General features: G+C 37.1%; 2 protein-coding genes across 7 annotated transcripts; one reads left to right on the forward strand and one right to left on the reverse strand.

Moving 5' to 3' along the window:
- The first annotated feature begins 12260 nt into the window (after positions 1-12260).
- LOC112785590 (pentatricopeptide repeat-containing protein At5g14820, mitochondrial) lies at positions 12261-16321 on the forward strand. Of its 6 annotated transcripts, none has more exons than XM_072229295.1 (4): positions 12261-12927; positions 13715-13891; positions 14018-14345; positions 14575-16321. In XM_072229295.1, the coding sequence occupies exons 3-4, from the start codon at positions 14311-14313 to the stop codon at positions 16082-16084; spliced, it is 1545 nt and encodes a 514-aa protein (XP_072085396.1). In that variant the 5' UTR covers positions 12261-12927; positions 13715-13891; positions 14018-14310; the 3' UTR covers positions 16085-16321. The 6 variants fall into 6 exon arrangements, with proteins under 6 accessions (XP_072085396.1, XP_072085394.1, XP_072085398.1 ...); XM_072229296.1 differs by having other exon boundaries at positions 12330-12927; positions 13790-13891; XM_072229293.1 differs by having other exon boundaries at positions 14018-16321.
- A 113-nt stretch (positions 16322-16434) lies between these two features.
- LOC112782675 (uncharacterized) lies at positions 16435-18565 on the reverse strand. The gene has a single exon (XM_025825182.3). It carries the CDS (start codon positions 17732-17734, stop codon positions 16961-16963), a length of 774 nt encoding a protein of 257 aa, XP_025680967.1. The 5' UTR covers positions 17735-18565; the 3' UTR covers positions 16435-16960.
- Between the last annotated feature and the right edge of the window lie 2189 nt (positions 18566-20754).

Consider the following 20754-nt stretch of genomic DNA (forward strand, 5'->3'; position numbering starts at 1 on the left):
CTAAGTAGATGAACTTCTTCAGAGAGCTCTTCTCAGAACATACACCTCAAGAACACTGGTTATCTCTCCTTAGTTTTTGAACGGTGAACCAACTTCTTTTGTATCTCCTTGCATGTTGCTGAGTTGCTCTCCCTAGGTCAACTCTCGAGCTTTGTGCTTCACCAACTCACCATCTCACTTTTTCCCATTAATCCTCAAAATAGTAACTTTGATTCTGATCTTCTCTTGTTGACCGAAAGCCACAAGACAGCAGAAACAAATATCTTCAATAGTAAACCCAGATCTTGGCCATTGAAAAACAACTTGGTCCCCAAGACACACTTATGACCATAGATGCAAAGCAGTGAAGAGTAGAGATCATCTTTCCCATGTAACCTAGAATGGATATGCAGAACGTTGAAGATGAAGAGAAGAAGATATGATGCATGTATAAGGAAATGAAATCACCTTTTAGCTTCTGACTTCTTAATACAGTTTGATGTGGGTGATTAGACTTCAACATTTTGCTTAACCTTCTCTTTCTTGCTTCTTTGGTGAACAACTTAGGGACTAAGCTTTCTTTTACTTCTCTGATTTCTGACCAAGAGGGAAAAAGTATACGTTGCTTTGGTGAAAGCACACGGGAGGGAATTGCTTGCTATCGGGATTGGATCGGATATCATTCATGTAGCCCGTTTATTTCTTTGCTTGATTTCTTTTGGGCTCCCTTTGGATTGTAGCCCACCAGCCTTGTTTATATTTTTCATATCCACTTGGGCTGTTACAATAATGAGTTTTGGCCTGCAACTTTTAATCATAAATAATTAACACTAATTATTTAATTTGTCCAATAAAATAATATTTGTCATCATTAATTAATTTAGTTAATTTCTTAACTCATCAGGTAATTGTGGATGACTACACTAGGTTTGGTTGGGTTTTATTTTTTGCGCACAAAAATGAAGCCTTTTCGGCTTTTGAGATTTTTAGCAAGAAAATTCAAAATGAAAAGGATTTAAAGATTGCATCAATAAGAAGTGATCATGGAACTGAATTTGAAAACAATTTATTTGAATTCTTTTGTGAAGAATTTAGAATATCACACAATTTCTCTTGTCCAAGAACATCTCAACAAAATGGTGTTGTTGAAAGAAGAAACAGAAGCATTCAACAAATGACAAGAGCTATGCTTTGTGAAAGTAATGTTCCAAAATTCCTTTGGGCTAAAGTAGTTAACACTGCCTGCCACATTTTAAATAGAACTATCATAAGGAAATTCTTGAAGAAAACCCCTTATGAACTTTGGAAAGGTCACCCACCAAATTTAAATTACTTATATATCTTTGGATGCAAATGTTTTGTTCTAAATAACAAAGATAATCTAGAAAAATTTGATCCAAAAGCATATGAGTGTTTATTTGTAGGATACTCCACAACTAGTAAGGCATATAAAGTTTATAATCAAGATGCTAGAATTATTGAGGAGTCCATACATGTTACATTTTGTGATACTAACTTGGTTCAAAGTATTTTGGAAGATTGTGATGCAGGAAATCATGTTTAAAAGGATGATAAAAAAGCCCAAAATCATGAGAATAAAAATTCTGAACAAAATGAATCAGAAACTGCAACTGCAGAAAATCCTGCAGGAGACAATTCTATTTTATCTCATGAATCTGCTGAGAATCCTGAAACCACCAGTTTATTGAATCCCTCAGTGATGGAATCTACTTCTAAGTCTACAAGACCTCGTGAATGGAGATTCTTAAAGAACTATCCACATGATTTTATCATTGGGGATGTCTCACAAGGTGTCGAAATTCGTTCCTCCACTAGAAAAGCAAATGAAGAAACAAACAATGCTTTTCTCTCTCAAATAGAGCCTCAAAACATCAAGGAAGTTCTTGATGACCCCTCTTGGGTAAAGCCAATGGAGGAAGAGCTTCATGAGTTTGAAAAGAACTAAGTTTGGACATTAGTTCCAAAGCCAAGTAATAAGAAAGTGACAAACACCAAGTGGATATTCTAGAACAAGCTGGGTGAAGATGGAAGCATTGCCAGAAATAAAGCAAGATTAGTGGCATAAGGATATGATCAAGAAGAAGGAATAGATTTTGATGAATTCTTTGCCCCTGTTGCCCGAATAGAAGCCATAAGACTTCTAGCTTATGCTGCTTATTGTGGTTTCAAATTGTATCAAATGGATGTGAAATATGCATTCTTGAATGGTGTGATAGATAGAGAAGTGTATATAGCACAGCCACTTGGTTTTGAAAACAAGGAATTTTCTAACCATGTTTTCAAACTTTCTAAATCTCTCTATGGATTAAGACAAGCTTCTAGGGCTTGGTATGAGAGACTTAGCTCTTTTCTTTTGAAAAATAATTTTCAAAGAGGAACCACAGACACTACTCTATTTATTAAGAATTCTAATGATTCTTTCATTCTAGTCCAAATTTATGTGGATGACATTATTTTTGAATCAGCTAATGAGACCCTTTGTACTAATTTTGGAAAGCTCATGACAAGTGAATTTGACATGAGTATGATGGGTGAACTTAAATTTTTTCTTGGGCTACAAATTAAGCAAACTGAACATGGTATCTTTATTCATCAAGAAAAGTATGCCAAGGAACTAGTTAAGAAATTTGGTATGGAAAATGCCAAACCCATGGAAACTCCCATGCACCCTAACTCTAAATTAGAAAAGGGAGAAACTGAGAAAGATGTTGATGAGACTAGGTATAGAGGAATGATTAGATCTCTTATGTACCTAACTTCCTCTAGACTTGACATTGTGCAAAGTGTTGGAATGTGTTCAAGATTCCAATCAAAACCAAAAGAATCACATCTTTCAGCAGTCAAAAGGATCATTAGATATGTTCATGGCACATCCAATTTTGGCTTATGGTACCCTAAAATTGATGAGTTTTCTGCAGTTAGTTATTGTGATGTAGATTTTGCTAGAGATAGAGTGGATAGAAGGAGCACATCAGGCATATGTTGTTTCCTTGGAAAGTCTCTAAATGTATGGTCAAGTAAGAAGCAGTCCACGGTGGCATTATCTACTGCAGAGGCTGAGTATATTGCTGCTTCTTCATGTTGTTCTCAGTTTATTTGGTTGAAAACACAACTTACTGATTATAAATTAAATGCTGAAAATATTCCCTTGCTATGTGATAATATGAGTGCCATCAATATTTCCAAAAATACAGTTTTGCACTCTAGAACTAAACATATTAAGGTAAGATTTCACTCTATAAGAGAACATGTTCAAAAAGGGAATATTAGCATTCAATTTATTAAATCAGAAGATCAATTAGCAAACATTTTTACCAAATCTCTAGCTGAAGACAGATTTTGCAAGCTTAGGACTAATCTAAGGATTTTAAGTCATGATTCATTATTTGCGCATTGCTGACATGTTTGTTAAAGTTTTTGTCTCTCAGGTTGGGATGAGACAATTCTGGATAAATGAAGAACCATCTTTCTGAACTTCATTTTCTGGTCTCTAATCCACGTGCTGAATCATCTGGGCTAACCCTCAAATTCAGATTCTGTGTGGTCCAATATGTTTCCTTAAACACTACCATCTTTGGGCCCAAATGACTGTTACATTGTACACATGTCATTTTTTATCTTTTAGTAAAAAGTTTTCATTTTTAAATTAATGTTTTACTTTTATTTTTAAATAAAATTAAATCATCTTTTTGTGATGTCAAGTCTTTTCAAAGTCTAGTCAAGGGTGATGCAGTAGCATGGTTTTAAGAAACCTATTTTCTTGTGGCAGTTACACCTCTCTCTTCATATAGCCTTCCAATAACCCTTCTTTTCTTCCCCACTACCATTAGTGCTTCTCTTCATTCAAAACCTAGGTTCACCCTAATGAGGAAGAAAACCATTTTTGCAAATCCTCCTCGTGAACCAATCCTTAAACTCCCTGAGAAACCTAAACCCTCTACTCGCTCCAGGGATCGCACGTTCACTCCATCTCCTTCTCCTCCTACCTCTCCTCCTCGTACTGATCTAATGGCAAGAACCAAAACCACACCACGGTTTCCATCTTCTGCCAAGCCGATGGCTCCACCTAAGGAGACTCCTTCCAAACCTAGCACATCAAAAGGGAATCACCCTGCCAATGAGGAACCTGCTCCTGAGCCATCTTGACCTAAGCCTAGGTCTGCTCCCTCACGTCCTAAAAGAGGTAATACTTGAATCCCTCTCAAATCTATTAAAGAGCCTTCCATTGACCCTTTTGCACACAAATCACACTTCATGACTCCCACTCAAACTACAATCCTCACTGTTTTTGATCTGCCATGAATAATGATTTCTATGAGGGTGTTATTGCTCACCGTACCATATGTCCCACCTTTTTGGTTAATTTACCAAATTTGAAAAAGAAAGCTTTCGCTTTTGCTAAAACTTTTGAATTTCCGAACTGGAATCATATTTTTATAATAAAAAAAACCAGTTTACCCAGATTTAGTCAAGGAGTTTTATGCTAAAATGACTTATCATGAGGGCAATGTTCATTTCTATGTAAAAGGCCGTGACCTCATTTTGAACGAGGAAACCATCAGTGCTTCTCTAAAATACACTAATGTTGGTGCTTGTATTTACACCTCTGGTAAGTGGAATGATGAGGTAGGTCTCTCTTATAATGATGCTCTGGCCTATGTATGTGAACACATTTCTTTGATTGATGGCATCACTCCCACTCACAAATCCCTGGGTTACACTCGTGCTCAGTTGCACCGCATAGTGAACCATATCATCCTTCCGCATAGTTTTGTATGCTATTCTCACAAAAATAGAAATCTCTTTTGCTTACTTAATGGTAAGGTATATGTTTGATTTTGTTAGAAGTGAGAAAGATAAAGCTCTTCCTTATAGCATATTCTTAACCTGTATTTTTGAACATTTTGGTGTTGACCTGTCAAATGAGTCATATAAAAATAGACACTCATATCTAAAAGGAGTTGGTTCAGTGAAACAGCAGAAAAAGGGACCAACTCGAACTAAAAGGGTGGTTCTTGATGATGATGATGATGATGACTATGAACCAGAAGAATCCACTCCTCCATCCGCCTCAGGTACTTCAGCATCCACTGGAGACAAAACTGCTTTGTATGAAGTTTTTAAGGATGTGGTGCAAGAGTTTGTCTCTCAGTCAAACCATCTAATTGCTATGAGAAAAGAGCAGAGGAAACTTGCCACCAAGCATGAAAACTTTCTCAGGAAATCCAGAGATAGAGTGGCAGTCTTCTTGAAATTCATTGATAACCTCCAAGAAGATGACAATGCTGCCACTGATCCTGAAGAAGATGTTGTTTCTGAAGAGGATGATTCGGATGCTTGAAACGATCTCATGATGCTGTAGTCTTCTGTTTACTTTTGTCTCATAAAAACTCTTGTTTTACTTTTGGACTTTCTTGTATTATGTCTCAGATGACTGTAAACCGTTTAACAACTGTTGCTTTTAATTTCAGTTATTTAAATATTTGAACTTTGCATTAATAATTTGTTGCAGGTTTTAAGTTGTAGATTTGCATTTGATTAGATTTCCTCCCTTGATGACAAAAGGAGGATGAGGAGTAGTAGTAGTAATAGTAGCAGATTGCATGTGTTGTGTATATGGTGTGTATCTGTTGCATAAATCTCTATTTTGCTCTACTTTGCTTTTGATCTTCTTGATAATGCTGCTCTGTTTTGTTCAGCTTCTGCCATGTTTTGTTTGGTATTGGGCTAGATTTTAGTTGCTGTATGTGTACAATCCCTCAGTTAAGTTGAGATGTTAAATTGTTTGAAAATCTTGAGGATTGCATCATCCATGGACAACATATAGTATGTAGTATATTATTGTGTTCTCTATAAGAATATGTAAACAGGAAAGAAGAAAAGAGCACAAATCTAGGGGAGCAACTCTTGAAAAGAAAAAGAGGTGAAACTCAAAAGCAAGTGACATCACTTAGAGGGAAGTACCTTAACTTTATTAAAATTCAACTCCTTTGATCAATGTCACAATTATATTTGTCATCAAGGGGGAGATTGTTGAGTTATGTTTAACTAATTTAATTTGATGATGACAAACATTATTTCATTGGGTTAAACACCTAATTAGTTTTGATTGTGTTTGGTTAAGTGATGCAGGCCAAAAATCAAAGAAGCAGCAGCCCATTTAGAAGAAAACAAAAATGAGATTATTGGTGAATCTCTAGCCAACAAAGCCCAAAGTAATTGAGCAAAGAAATCAAACGGGCTGAGAGGTAAAGAAAGCAAATCCAAGCCCAAGTTGATCCCACCAAGCTGATACACTCCAAAGCCAACGTTCACTTGTTGCTTCGGTCATACTCGAGAAAGAGAGAGAGAGAAAGCTTCGCTCTTCTTCTTGTTCATTTCACCAGAGAAGAAAGAAAGAGAAAGCTAAATAAAAAAGGACAAATGTCTAATCACCCAAATCAAACCATTTTAAGCTAAGTCGGAAGTTAAAGGTGATTTATTTCCATTTATATGCAATTTACTTTCTTCACTCCTTCTCCAAATTTCTGCTACTCTAATTTGGGATAAATGAAAAAGTGTTCTCTGATAATCACTGTTGTGAATCAAAGGCTAAAACTGTTTCTTGGGGACAAAGCTCTTAATCAAGGGTTTAGATTTAAGTTTACCTTTGAAACTTTTATTTTTGCAGATCTGAGGCATTCGGTCAAGCAAAAGGGGTCTGTCCCCAAATTTCTAATTTGGGAATTAAGGGAAGAAAGTGAAATGTCACTTCTGGGAAGCACACAGCTCGAAGAGTTGACTTGGAAGAAAGCAACTCAGCAACTGGAAAAGAGATACAAAAAGAAAAAATTTTCATCTTTCGAAGGACAAGGAGAAAGAACCAGTTTTTGGGTATTGTTCTAAAGAGCTTCTCTGTGAAGAGTTCATCAACTTTGGACAGTGTTTTCTAAGTTAAAGAAGTATTCTACCAAGATGAGGAACTCAATCAGAGTCAGCTGAATCCGGTTCAACTTATAGCATCAGAGGGTATTGAAGCATTAATCGCCTTCATGTTTTACAATTTGTAATTTATTTTCAATGTATATCTTTCTATAATTTCTTAAGAGGTAAAAGGAAGAAAGAGAGAAATCAAGAAAAAGCCTATGAGTGATAAAAGGCTGAGTGAAACACATGAGAGAAAAGCCTAGAGTGATTTCAGATTTCTTTAGGTTGTTTCAGATGTCTTATGTCTTGTACCTGTGAGGTACTCCTTTCTAAGTTGGGTTAGCACTTAGAGTGAGGGTTAGATATTAGTATAACCAAGTCAAGTTAGGTTAAAGCTTGAGAGAGAAAGGATTGAGTGAATCCTATGAATTAGTGTATGTAATACTTTAACTATAGTGGAAATTCCACCACAATTGTGGTGGAGACTAGATATAGGTTGCATTGCACAAGGCAACTGAACCATGATACATGCCTGTGTTATTCTTCTTCTCTTTCTATGAGATCTGTTTTCTGTTATTTATGAGATAAAATGAAATTGTCTCATAAAATTTCTGTAGCACAGTACAAACAGATTCCAAGAAAAAGTCTGCAAGTAAAGGCTTAATTCATTAAAGCAAAGAAGGTCATAGATTCGACCCCCTTCTCTAAGCCTTTTACAACCTTCGCAAACAACTAAAAGAAAAGCTCAAAATTAAGACATAGAATACTATTTTCTAAAATGTATAAGTAAATAAATAGATAATTCAATTTATAAATAATACAACACTTTTAAATTTATACCATATTAGTATAATTAATTTAGTTCTCTGCATATCACATTGATCTTAATCTAGTTACACTATAAGAAAAATGTTGAATGCTGTCAGATTTAGCGTCACACATTAGTGTCGGCTTTACCCACATATTTAGCGATGGTTTTGTTGTGGGATTCATCATGCCAAATAATTACCGACGAATAGCCTCTTCCGACGGTAAAGTCGCTGATAATCTTTGGCGGGAAAATAAGCCAGATAGGCACCAAACTTAGCGTCAAAGTTACCGTCAGAAAAATCCGATGGTAGACACTTTTAATGGAATGCTGTGTTTTGGTGATCCGCATCGCCTTATCATCGGAAATATCCGCCGGTAAATCCGACAGTAACTGTTCCCTAAAAGTGAACCATGAATCCCCTCCTTTCATTTTGAATTTGCTTTCTCTCTCTAACTTCTCACCTTCCTCTCTCTCTCTCTCTCTCTCTCTCTCTCTCTCTCTCTCTCTCTCTCTCTCTCTCTCTCTCTCTCTCTCTCTCTCTCTCTCTCTCTCTCTAACCACTCACCCTCCCACTCTCTCTTTAACTTTCTCATCTCTCATCTCCATCAACCTCTTCCGCTGCTGCTGCTGTAAATCCCTTGCCACTTTCGCTTCTGCCGCCACTGCAGCTCCACCTCTGTTCTCCGTTTTCACTTGTTCTGCATTCAAGGTTTTTTGTTTAAATTTTGTTTCTTTCAAATTTTATTACTTCAAGTTAATTAATTAGTTAGTAGAGTTTAGTTAGTTTAATTTTCTGATTTAGTGGATTTAGGTAGTTAGGATATGTTAGAATAAGTTAGATTAGGCTCTGAGATTGCTGGAAAGTGTTACTTATTGAGCTGTTTGCTTATTCACCATGCTGAATTGTTTGAAAAATGCTTGACTGTATTGATGAGTCGCTATTTTACTGTTGATTTTGATGAATTTTGATACTGGAATTGTTTAGATAATTTTAATTGCATTCATTCACTACGCTAAGGTTGTTTTTGCTAAAAATTTGCTGCTGGACCTTTCTGCATTATATTTCATTGTTGCTTGTTGTGACTGGCCATAACTTGATTAATCCTTGTTTTGAAATTGTCGCTTGTCAATTTCTAATTGAGTGCATCAATTTTGCATTAATTTTGCATAGAATTTTCCATCTTCATCACATTCGTGAGTGATTTTTGCTTCCGATGTTTGTTGAAATGTGGAAGATTAAATAATGATGTGATTTATAAGATAGAGTTATAGATGATTAAGGTCTTTGATTTTTGAAGAAAGTTAATAATAAGTTTGATTTAATTTCATATATTTGGTGCCTTAAACGATGGTTGAGATATCCGAACGACTCTCAATAGAAAATTAACTACAATATTTTATTTTTATCCTTTTATTAACTTTTATCAAAACGCAAGGTAGAATAGTATTGAAAATAATCAAACTAATTAAGGTCATTTATATGTACATCTTCGAATTTTATGGGAGACTAAGTCAAATTTTTTATACGATTTTGAGTGAAATTTGAATTATTTGTTTAATTGTGTGTTGATTGATGCTGTGGATTGAGATAAGTTTGATTTGTTTTAATAATAATATATGCTGATTACTGTTAGTAATATATTCACTGTGCAGATATGACGACAGGTAGAGGAGGTAGGTTGAGTAAGTCACGTGGTCGTGGTAGAGGACAGGCTTCCACCGAATCCCCAATGACTGCTTAGTCATCGCCCTCTACCCTGACTACCATGTCGATCCCTGTGATGTCACAGGAGGATCAAGCGGACTAGCAATTCATCATAGTCCCAAACCCGAACTACGTGCCTCCTTCTGCTACACCTCCCCTGTAGATCCAACGACGACAGAGCCCGCAGTGGATGATACCTTCAGTGCCCTCCAGCAGGATTCTCCTCCGCCACTGCCCGTTATTCGGCTAAAGATTTGACCCAATGGCATGTAATTGTGAGTATATACAATTTTTTTTAAGTTTATTATGCGTTTCTATGTGTTTATTATGCGTTTCTATGTGTTTGTTAATCTTAAGTTTAGTATGCATTTCTATGTGTTTGTTAATCTTAAATTTAGTATGCGTTTCTATATGTTTTACTGTTTCTGAATGTTATGTTTTTTTCTCTACCAAGTTTGCACCAAACCCCAACACTTGCACACAGGAGATCACCGACATCATTAAGTCGATGTAAGACCACTCGTGGCCGACCTACACGTAGATCCCAACTGAGACTAGAGATCGATGGTTTCAGAAGTGGGTGGTAATAGCCCAATAATGTTGAATTAATTAACTGTATTTAATTGTATCTTATTCCGACTAACTTTTGTAATGGTGAATCACTTTGTGCAATTAAAATTCGTATGGGATGCAGAGCATAATCTCATGATCCAGAAGATATACGACTACTGGACAGTCAAACGACTTCAGCAGATGATGAGCGACGTTCGTTGGAGGCGTGACCACCTAACATCGTGGATCCGTCTAGCCATCAAGAAGGAACTAGAGGCCTATTTTGCTAATGATGAAGGGTTCAAGCATTGCCATTTGACGAGCATCGCTAACAGGGCTTCGCCCAGGTTGTCGAAGTATACGAATAGATTGGCGACCTTCAAGAGCAGACTAGTAGGTTTTTTGTCATCATTTATTTTATTAGTTACTTGAATTAGTTGTTTAATTTGTTCATTTATTTTATTGGTTGATATATTAATTCGTAGTCTAAGTCATTGGACCGTGAGGTGATACTGGCGAAAACCTTCAAGTATACCCATACTTTGAAGGCCAACAAGGAGAGATTTGCTGACGAGCGGTCAGCAACCTATTATGTGAGTTTAAATTAATTCTAATTTTCAAATTTATTTGGTTTTAAGTCATTTATTTAACTTTTATCCTAAGCATGACGTGTGTGACACATGAGAAGTACACGCAGAGGTTAGAGGCTGCGACCCAGCAATCTCAGCCGCCTAGTGGGGATGACGATGCCGACTCTGAGACCTCAGTGTTAGATCCTAATAGAGTTTGGCGCCAGACTGCCTTTGAACCCCACAAGAATTGCCTCTTCGGGTTGGAGTCGTTCTTCGCTAGTGGCCTCCGCTTCTCCACATTGGCGGCTTCCTCTGTCTCTACCTCTGCCACCAGCCCTGCCGATCCCCAGGAAGTTGTCACTTGAGGGAAGAGGTGCAAAAGTTGATGCAGGAGCCTCACCAGCAAGCGAAGAAGTCTGAACAAAGGTACAACGACATTCTTGCATGCGTGGGAGGAGCCGTTGCCATCAGTTCAGACCGGACGAAAAAGATGGGGCAGTTCGATCAGTTGCGAGAGCAAATGGAGTAGTACAACCAGTAGATGCGCGTTGGAGCCAGTGGCAATGCTGCTGGTGGGGCTCCGACCTTAGCACCTACACCGCTGCCTCAGTAGGGGAACCACGACGACGACAACGACGATTATCGAGATCTGTAAAGGTTAAGGTTTTTTTTTGTCTACTTCGTTGTATTCTACTTCTGTGATATTTTATTATATTCAGACAATTTATTTTTAATAAAATAATTTATTAATTTCTATTAATTTTAGATTTTTGCTAACAATTTTGTTAACAATAGTTCTAATTCGAACTTAACTGTGCCAAAAAAAATATAAAAATACTATCGTCGGATTTACTGTCTGATTAATCCGACGGTAACTTGGTGCCTAAACACATGAAATAGCGCCAAATTTACCGTTGGATTAATCTGATGGTAGTCATCAGCTCGGTCTCGACAAATTCATTAAAAATACCGACAGAAAATTCGCCGCTAATTAGTGTCGGACAAAAAAAATTAGCCAGTAAACAGTTTCTGACACCATTTATACCGTCAACTCTAGAATAACAGTAAATTCGACGATAAACTAATTACCAGCAAATTTATTTGATGAATCCAAGATAAATCTGACAGTATTCAAAATATTTTTTTTGTAATGTTAATTATAAATTGTAGCCATTTAAAATAATGCTACTTTTAAATGATTAATGGTTTAAACACAACACAATTATTCTTTCAAAATAATAATTATTTAAAAAAATTGACCTAAATGTTTTGTGTGTGCACTTATAAATGAAAAATGTTCTATTGTATAAAATTTTATTATGGTTGAGTTAAATTTAAAAAAATAAATTTAAAACTTAATAATATATTTGACTCTTCCAAAAAAAAATAGATAGAGAGTGACAAAAATGAAACATGGAGAAGAGACATTTTACTCAACGGAGAGAAAGAATGAGAAAAAATTCTGTTCCATGGAAATCAATTGCCATCTCCATTGAAAATATTAGAATACGTTTAGTTTGCGTTTTTATTTTGTGTTTTTTTAAATTTTATGAAGAAAAAACTAAAAAAAAGTGAAATAATAAAATCTTGTTTTTTTTTTTAATTTTCACATCTTATTTTCACTTTTTTTTATAAAATTAAAAAAATAAAAAACACTAAAAATAAAATAAAAACAAACACACCTTTATATATCACAATTTTTTGGATTCGGGTCGGACCAGATGCCTCACCCGCCGAATAATCAGACCTGCCTAGTGCCTAGACACTCCAATTACCCAAATTCATCCAAGACTCGAGCTACCCTGAGACCCGCCCCACCAAGACAGATCCACGAACTCAACCCTCGCCTATGCTAATTGCTAACCCATCTCCCTTTCCTCTTCTTCGTCGAGATCGCTGATGCAGGCGCCGTCGTCGTCGGAAACCATCCCTGAAGCACGTTGAGAAGGGCCAAGCCCTGGCCTGAATCCCACACACAAGGCCGGTTTTTTAAGATTTCCGGTAAGCTACCTTCCCTTAAAACGGCGCCATTTTGATCTATTTAAAAAAAATCCAAACAGAAAACACAACCTCTCACAAACGAAACCCTACCCTAAACCCTATCAGAGCTGCTGAGCTGCAGCCACCTTCAAACTTCAGAACGCGTGCCAGCCCCCACCGCTATCGCCGCCGGCGGTGACAGCCCACGGTGGCCGTCCTCGCCTCTCGAAGGTCAGCTCGGAGCTGTTGGCGTCGCCGTCCCTGTCCTCGTCTTCAGGCCAGTCTCCTCCGTCGTCGTTGTCAGCCCTGAACTCGTCGTCTTTGTCGTCGTCGTCGTCAAGGCTCTACCTTCGATCCCCCTCTCTCTGTCCGAGCTCACTTCCCTTCCTCCCTCACCGCCGGTAAGCAAAGCTGCTTCAATTTATGTTTGCTTATTTTGTTAATTTTACTGATTCTGAGTTGCTGATTTTTCTGTTTTTGTTAATTTTTGCTTTTTTTTTTAAAAAATTTTGATGGACGATGGTTGATGGTGTTTTGTTAAATTTTCTGAAATAATTTTGTTATTCTGAGTTGCTGATATTCTGAAACAATGTTGTTGCTGATTTTCTGTAATAATGGTTGTTGATGATTTTCTGAAATTATGTTGTTGCTGTTAGTGTTAAAATTTGTTAAATTTTCTAAAATAATGTTGCTGATTCTCTGAAATAACGGTTAATGGTTGATTGGAATGATTCTGTTGAATTTTTTTTGCTGAGTTAATTTGTTTGGAGTTAATTTTGTCAATGGATAATTTTTTTTTGGCTGTATGTTGAAGATGGAACAACCATAAAGTGATCAAAGATGGATAATTAGTTTATAAATTTTGATATTTGAAGTTGTTTGTGAACTTTTAATGATAGATTATGAACAATTTATTATGTGAAATTGTAAAATTTTAAATTTTGTTAGTTTAAACATCATTGAATTTAAATATTTGAAATTTTATATTAAATTTTTAATAATTTTATTTTATATTTAATTAAACCTTTTGAACTCCAATTGAACCATTGAACCGGTCACTTCACTGGTTCATTAATCGGTTTGGATTTTGCAATCTTGGTTGAAACTGAAACCAAGTTGATGTGTGTCTGCATGTTGTGTGCTTGCTAAATTGTTCTCATGACTTGAATTGGTGGATTGAGAATCCAGTGCCTCTGAAGACCATTCCCCGCAGCCATTGCTGCCAATTGGTGAGCTAACATATTGGCATCTCTTGGAGTCCAGGTAGCTCCCACTTCCGGAGCTTCATCCAGCACTTGGGAATATCTCTGATGATTGCATCTGCTTCTGCCAATGGTGGTTTTGCTTTAATTGCTTGAACCAGTGGTAAGCAATCTGTTTCAATTATGCATTTCCTTAACTGAAGATTTGTAATAAGAATGAGCGCCTCTCTGTATGCTTGTGCTTCTGCTACTAATGCTGATGTTGTCTTGAACTTTGTTGTTATCCCAGTGATAATCCTCCCCTGCCAGTCCCTTACTTGAGCTACCTCACCTGCCGCTTGCTTCATTGCCACACTACACTTTACTAGTTACCACCTTTTACTTCCACACCCAACTCCTCTTCCTTCATTTTGCTTTCTTCACTGTAAATGGCACTTCAATGACTACCTCCCTTTGCAATAAAACATCCACCAGCTCAAAGTTTCGATTTTTAAATTCATTCTTTCGTGGGCACCCCAATGGCCCCTTCCGTGCCATCTCTGCCACCAAGCTACTCTCTTTCCATCAGGGACGACCAATTGGATGCCAAAGAAGAGAGCAAGTGCGCTTTCCTTGTGGTAGCTCTCTGCCCTTTTCTCGTTTGCTTCATTATCCTCTTAATTGCACTCTCTATCATTCTTGTTCTCAAATTCCACTTCTTTTGCCACACCCCTCTTCACTTCTTGCTCCACAAAAAGAACTGCTGAATTTCCATCTTAGTTTCTTATTAAAGCTTCCGTATTTCAATAATTCTATCGGTTTTGCTACTGTTGGTAATGGTGATGCTTTTTCTGGTGTTGAATCTAGCACTGAGAATGATGATGATAATGATGAAGATGATGATGATGGTAGAGGTGTTAATGCTGAGTCATGTGCTCACTCAGATGAGGTTGATAGGGTATGCAAGGTGATTGATGAATTGTTTGCATTGGATAGGAATATGGAGGCTGTTCTTGATGAATGTGGGGTTCAGTTGTCACATGATTTGGTTATGGATGTGCTGCAGCGGTTCAAGCATGCAAGGAAGCCGGCATTTCGGTTCTTTTGTTGGGCCGGGGGAAGGCCTGGATTTGCCCATGATTCCAGAACTTATAACTCCATGATGCATATTCTTGGGAAGACGAGACAATTTGAGACGATGGTGGCAATGCTTGAGGAAATGGGGGAGAAGGGTCTTTTGACAATGGAGACTTTCTCCATTGCTATCAAATCCTTTGCTGCCTCAAAGGAGAGGAAAAAAGCTGTTGGGGTCTTTGATCTGATGAAGAAGTACAAGTTTAGAGTGGATGCTGATGCAATTAATTTCTTGCTTGATAGCCTTGGCAGGGCGAAGCTTGGTAAAGAAGCTCAAGCAGTTTTTGAAAAACTGAAGGGTAGATTTACGCATGATTTGCAAACTTACACCGTACTTCTTAATGGTTGGTGCAGGGTAAAAAACTTGCTGGAAGCAGGGAGGGTGTGGAATGAGATGATTGATAAGGGATTTAAGCCAGATGTTGTTGCACATAATATTATGCTTGAAGGATTGCTAAGGTGTAAGAAGAAATCAGATGCCATCAAGTTATTTGAAATCCTGAAAGCCAAAGGTCCATATCCCAATGTTAGGAGCTATACGATTATGATACAGGACTTTTGCAAGCAAAAAATGATGAGAGATGCTGAAGAGTATTTCGATGAAATGATAGATCGTGGGTGTCAACCGGACGCTGCACTTTACACGTGTTTGATCACTGGGTTTGGGAGGCAGAGGAGAATGGATTTGATATCTGATCTACTGAAGACAATGAGGGAAAGAGGTTGTCCACCTGACGGGAAGACCTACAATGCTTTGATAAAAGTGATGACAAGCCAGCATATGCCGGATGATGCAATGCGAATATACAAGATGATGATTCAAAGTAGCATCATGCCTACACTTCACACTTACAACATGATAATGAAATCTTATTTTGTGACAAAGAACTATGAAATGGGACATGCCATATGGGATGAGATGCATCATATGGGGTGTTGTCCTGATGATAATTCCTACACTCTATTCATCGGAGGCCTTATAAGACAGGGAAGATCAGGCGAGGCATGTAGATATATAGAGGAAATGATAGCGAATGGGATGAAAGCTCCTCAACTTGATTATAACAAGTTTGCTGCTGATTTTTCTAAAGCTGGGAATCCTGGCATACTTGAGGAGTTAGCTAAAAAGTTGAAAATTGCCGGCAAATTTGAGGTCTCCAATGTTATTGACAGTTGGGCTGAGATGATGAGGAAAAGTGCCAAGAGAAGAGAGCCTACATATTCAGGTGGGTGGTTCACATAAACACTCGGCACATCAATGGTGTAACTAACTCAATTTTATTGACTACCAATCATCTAGTTTGGCTTTAGTTTATGTCTTCTGGTTTTTTGTACTTTGTATTTGACTATTTGTATATTGATATTAATGTTGATTGAAAATTATAAGCTAATGTTGTATGATGTCGTGTACCATCTTGAATGGAAAACAGTTATTCATATATTAATAGATTGTATATAAAATAAAAAGACCAATTGAACATGGGTGATTCTGGAATTTTAGTAGTCATGGAGTAGCATGAGCAGGTAAAATATTTACATTCCTTCATGTTACTCCATTCAAATAAAACATCAATAAAGCCGGAAGAAAATTTAGAGATGCTAAACAGGGATATATTGGGCAATGAAAATGAAAGGTATCTTTTCCTTTATTGGTAGTTTTCTCGATAAGACGATAATAATGGACAAAACGTATAGTTATAATCTGAAACAGTTTGTATACTGTCCGAGTACGAATCAAATGCTTTGCATAATAATTGTCCTTGTCCATATTTCTTTGGTTACAGAGAAACTACTACTTACAAGCATTTAACTTCTGATATAAGATTAGGAAGCAAAAAGTAAACAGAGCTTTAGCCTGAAGTCCTTTTAAGTTATCCTAATTTCAAACAGTACAAATATTCAGGTCTGCCATTGGTTCTATTCCTACAGAAATGGCCCCATGACCATGATCTGTCCTTTTGTCTATATTTCCAAGTTTATGAAGTGTGGAAAGTAGGAAGTGAATGAAATAGAAAGGGAAGCTTTATTAGCCAAAATATTGGACAAAATTTTCGAAGTTATAATCTGAAATATGTGAGACAGAAAATACTTGAAGTTGAACCATGAAGTTTATTCATCATCATCTGACAGTGGAAGCAACAGTGTGAGCCCATAACTTGATGCTATCTTTAATGTCATTTTCATTGTTCAAAGCAGGAACCTTCCAATTCTTCAAAGGGTTCTCTTTCTTTTTCTTATGTACCTTCCATGCTTCTGAAAGGTAAGGTCTTGGAACTGCAGCCTTATCAAAATTCTCCTCATCTTCTTCATCATCATCATCATCACCATCTTCCTCATCTTCCTCATTCTTGACACTCTTCTTCCCTAACCTTTGCAAACCAGGAAGGATTGAAGCCAAGCTTGAATCTTTGTCTTCCTCTGAGAAAACAAAGCCAAGATCCATAAACCCTTTAAGCTCCTCAAATTCAAGGTCTGATAAACTCTTGCTTCCCCTTCTCTTCTTCTTCCTTCCTCTGCTTTTGTTGTTGTTGTTGTTTTTCTTAGGCAACCCTTCAAGTTGCACTTGCACCTGTGCTTGCCTTTCACCTTGCTCTGTGTCTGTGATATCTTTTCCTGAAAGAATGGTTTGAAGCTTTGATGGCAACATGTCAAACTCGGGTGAACTAGAATCATCATGCATGGAGCATGTCCTATTGTCCAATTGGTCGCTCATAGACCTTGTATGAATGGTTTGGCTGCGCAAAAGCATCGGTTCTTCTGATTCTGATATTCCTTCTTTGGTTTGATGATTTGTATTTTCATGAGAACTTGCTGAACAAGGTTCTTGTTCCTTCATGTCTTGAATCCCAAACCAGCAAGAATCAAAGAGCTTCAACACTGTCTCTGCTTCCATTAATACAAAGAAATGCTTTGGGAAAATAAGCTTAGGCTCTTAAAGTCGTTTTGGAACTGTATTATCATAAGAAGATTTGCCAAAGCATGGTAGATAATACAAGATATATTATATTATTCTTTATGACTATATTGCCCTTCTTGCACCTTGAAATTACAAGAGTAGTTCAAACAAATTTTGGATTGGAGACATTTTCTTTGTTAATTATCATTATATAAGGTGTACTGTTTCTGTTCTCCCAGAAAATACAAATATTTTGAGTCAAAACCAAAGGGGGTGTCTACTAATAAACACAGATCTATGAACTGAAAAATGTAAAGGGATTTAAATTATAGGAACCTGATTGATTACCAATGCTTAAATAGCTTAAGCAGCATACAGTTCATCATTATGTATAGGTTGGAGAATAGTTTGTATCAAAGCACTATTGGGAATCCATTTTGTGTTCTCTTAGATGTTGACATTATATGGTCACATCTCTTTCTGGTTGGTTTGGTGATTGCATCAAAGCTTTCATGTGGGAACCAAATCAACCAATTGCCAGGGCAGTTATTGCTTCCAAAATACATTAAATAAATTGAAAGCATATATGTTTAGTGTGGTAGGCAATAGCTGCAACTTCTAATTATACTTCATTGCAGTGCTGCAAATTTTCCCCAGATTAATAGGTACAAAACTTTCCTAATGAAAGCTACATTTTTACTATTTTATTAGTCTTTATAGGCAATAATAGGCTACATGTTTTGGACTTTTTGTATTTTAGTTCTCCACAAACAAGGCTGAGTTTCACTTCTTTTTCTGCAAGTTTGAGATATTAAATATATGAGAGTTCTGATATTGTTATTTCTTCAAATAATAGAAAAGCGTGAAAAATAGAATAGTATTGATTTTATTTTCATTAAGGCCCAATCTGGTATAAAATATAAAATAGTTAAAATGATTATACACTTATTTATATATATGTATCTAGTCCACAAAATAGACTATGCAAATGAAATTTCCTAACAATAATAACTGAATTAGTTGGAGTTTAGTGAATTATAGAATAAATGATGAGGTTGAAAGAGTTGGCAAACTGAATTTGGTCCTCCCCCAGCGTCGCAAACCACAATTTCGGATTGCCTTAATTGTGTAATAACACATTGATGTTAGAGAGAGAAAAGACATGGAAACATCATTGCCGTTGAATTAAGCTATACGTGATTAATAATGATTATTTATGAATGAATAATGAAAGCACAAGTTTCTAATAATGCAATATGTTTACACCATTCAAACAAGAGTAACACACTTTTCTAATGATGAAATCCAAGTAACTCAGAAACAGAATGCTCTGTTAAATTAGCTAATTTGCTTGGACTGGCAGGTTCATTCATTCTGCACATGCATCTCACATGCGTTTGTTTCATTCATTTTGTTTTAAACCCACACAAATGTTTTATCAACTTTGTTCTTACGTGAAGATCGATCATTTGCTTATGTATGCTTAACATAAATTGACATTTAACGAACTATAACTGCACATCTCTCCTATTTTGGTGTAGTTTTCAAAATGAGTAATTTATATAACATTTTTGAAAGGAGCTGAGGTAGAGTGGGACCTAGCTAGCGGAAACAAGTGGTTGAGAGCAACTGCACATTATGGTTCACGTTGTGACATTGCACTACCTTTATTATGACAAGTCCTCCATTTCTATGACTTTAATTTACCCTTTTATTTACCTGACACATTTTCAAATATATGCCATGCTTGTGAAGCACAGATGTATATTTCTTTGAAAATTATCTTCATTTTGCATATCTTCCCTCTCTCTATATTAAGTTGACATACTGCTTTTTTCTTGTTAGATTTGGAATATGATACGTAACTTATATCTCGGTCACCAAAAAGCTTGGCGTAGAAACTATAAGATCGGACCCAACAACTTAACAAACGAGATGTGGTCAGCAAAATCTGCTCGCCTCAAACTGAACTCGATAACCAACCCAAAATCTTGGAACTATCCACACAACGGGCAAAATCTCATCTACAAAGCCGAGCACATAATCTCGGCTAAGGATCAGGTTCTACTTTTAGTTTTATATTAGCTTAGCATATTCATTAAGACTTCTTGTTGACTTGAGTGTCGAGTATCTTTTGCAGGAATTCTCGTCGCGGTGTTCAGTCCAGGCCGATGTATAGCTCTCTCTCTTCAACGATACATTGCTCGGAATCGCTATAGTTTGGCCACCTCCACACGGACGAATTATTTGGCGCCCACCGTGGGGCCCGGAATTTATCTAACCCCACTATTTTCTTTGCCTAGCTTCTTACTCTTTTTTGCAGGATTTCCGATCCTCAAGCATGGCCGATAATGGAATTCCGCAACCCACGCAAGCGGAGCTCCTAGCTCAAATCGTTGAGCTTCAGGCAGAGGTGCGGAGGATAGCCGAACTGTCCGCACATAACAATGGAAAACATGAGGATGGAAGCTCCAAAAGCTCAGCCTAGGGCAATACAGATCCCCTGAACATCAGCCCGCTGAAGGAAAAGCCGACCTTAGACAACCCTTTCTCCGAGGAGATCACCAACTTTCAGATGCCGAAAAATTTCGTGCTACCCACTGCCCTTGAGCCATACAAGGGGTTCAGCGATCTCCGCGCTCACATTAAGAAATTCCAATCTATGATGTTTTTTAACGGCGCTAACAATGAACATGTGCTTTGTCGAGCTTTTCCTACTTATCTTGATGGTGCTGCATTACTCTAGTTTTCCAAGTTGTCTGCAGGTTCAATTTCATCTTTTGAGGAGCTGGCGAGATCTTTCATCGATTACTTTGCCGCATCAAGAATATATGTGCACAGATCAGACTATCTAACTACTATCAAGCAATGACAACACGAGAGCCTAAAGGACTACATGACTCGGTTTGCTGAGGCAACCATGGAGATCCAAGACTTAGATCCGGCAGTCCACTTGCACGCCCTTAAAGCCGGCCTCAGACCTGGCAAGTTCCGAGAGACGATTGCGGTAACCAAAC

The sequence above is a fragment of the Arachis hypogaea genome, chromosome 20, assembly GCF_003086295.3.
Source record: "Arachis hypogaea cultivar Tifrunner chromosome 20, arahy.Tifrunner.gnm2.J5K5, whole genome shotgun sequence".
NCBI classification, from domain to species: Eukaryota; Viridiplantae; Streptophyta; class Magnoliopsida; order Fabales; family Fabaceae; genus Arachis; species Arachis hypogaea.

What these genes read in the sequence shown, in the direction of transcription:
- LOC112785590 (XM_072229293.1), top strand. Translation starts at nt 14,168, where the DNA reads ATGACTACCTCCCTTTGCAATAAAACATCCACCAGCTCAAAGTTTCGA.
- LOC112782675 (XM_025825182.3), bottom strand. Translation starts at nt 17,734, where the DNA reads ATGGAAGCAGAGACAGTGTTGAAGCTCTTTGATTCTTGCTGGTTTGGG.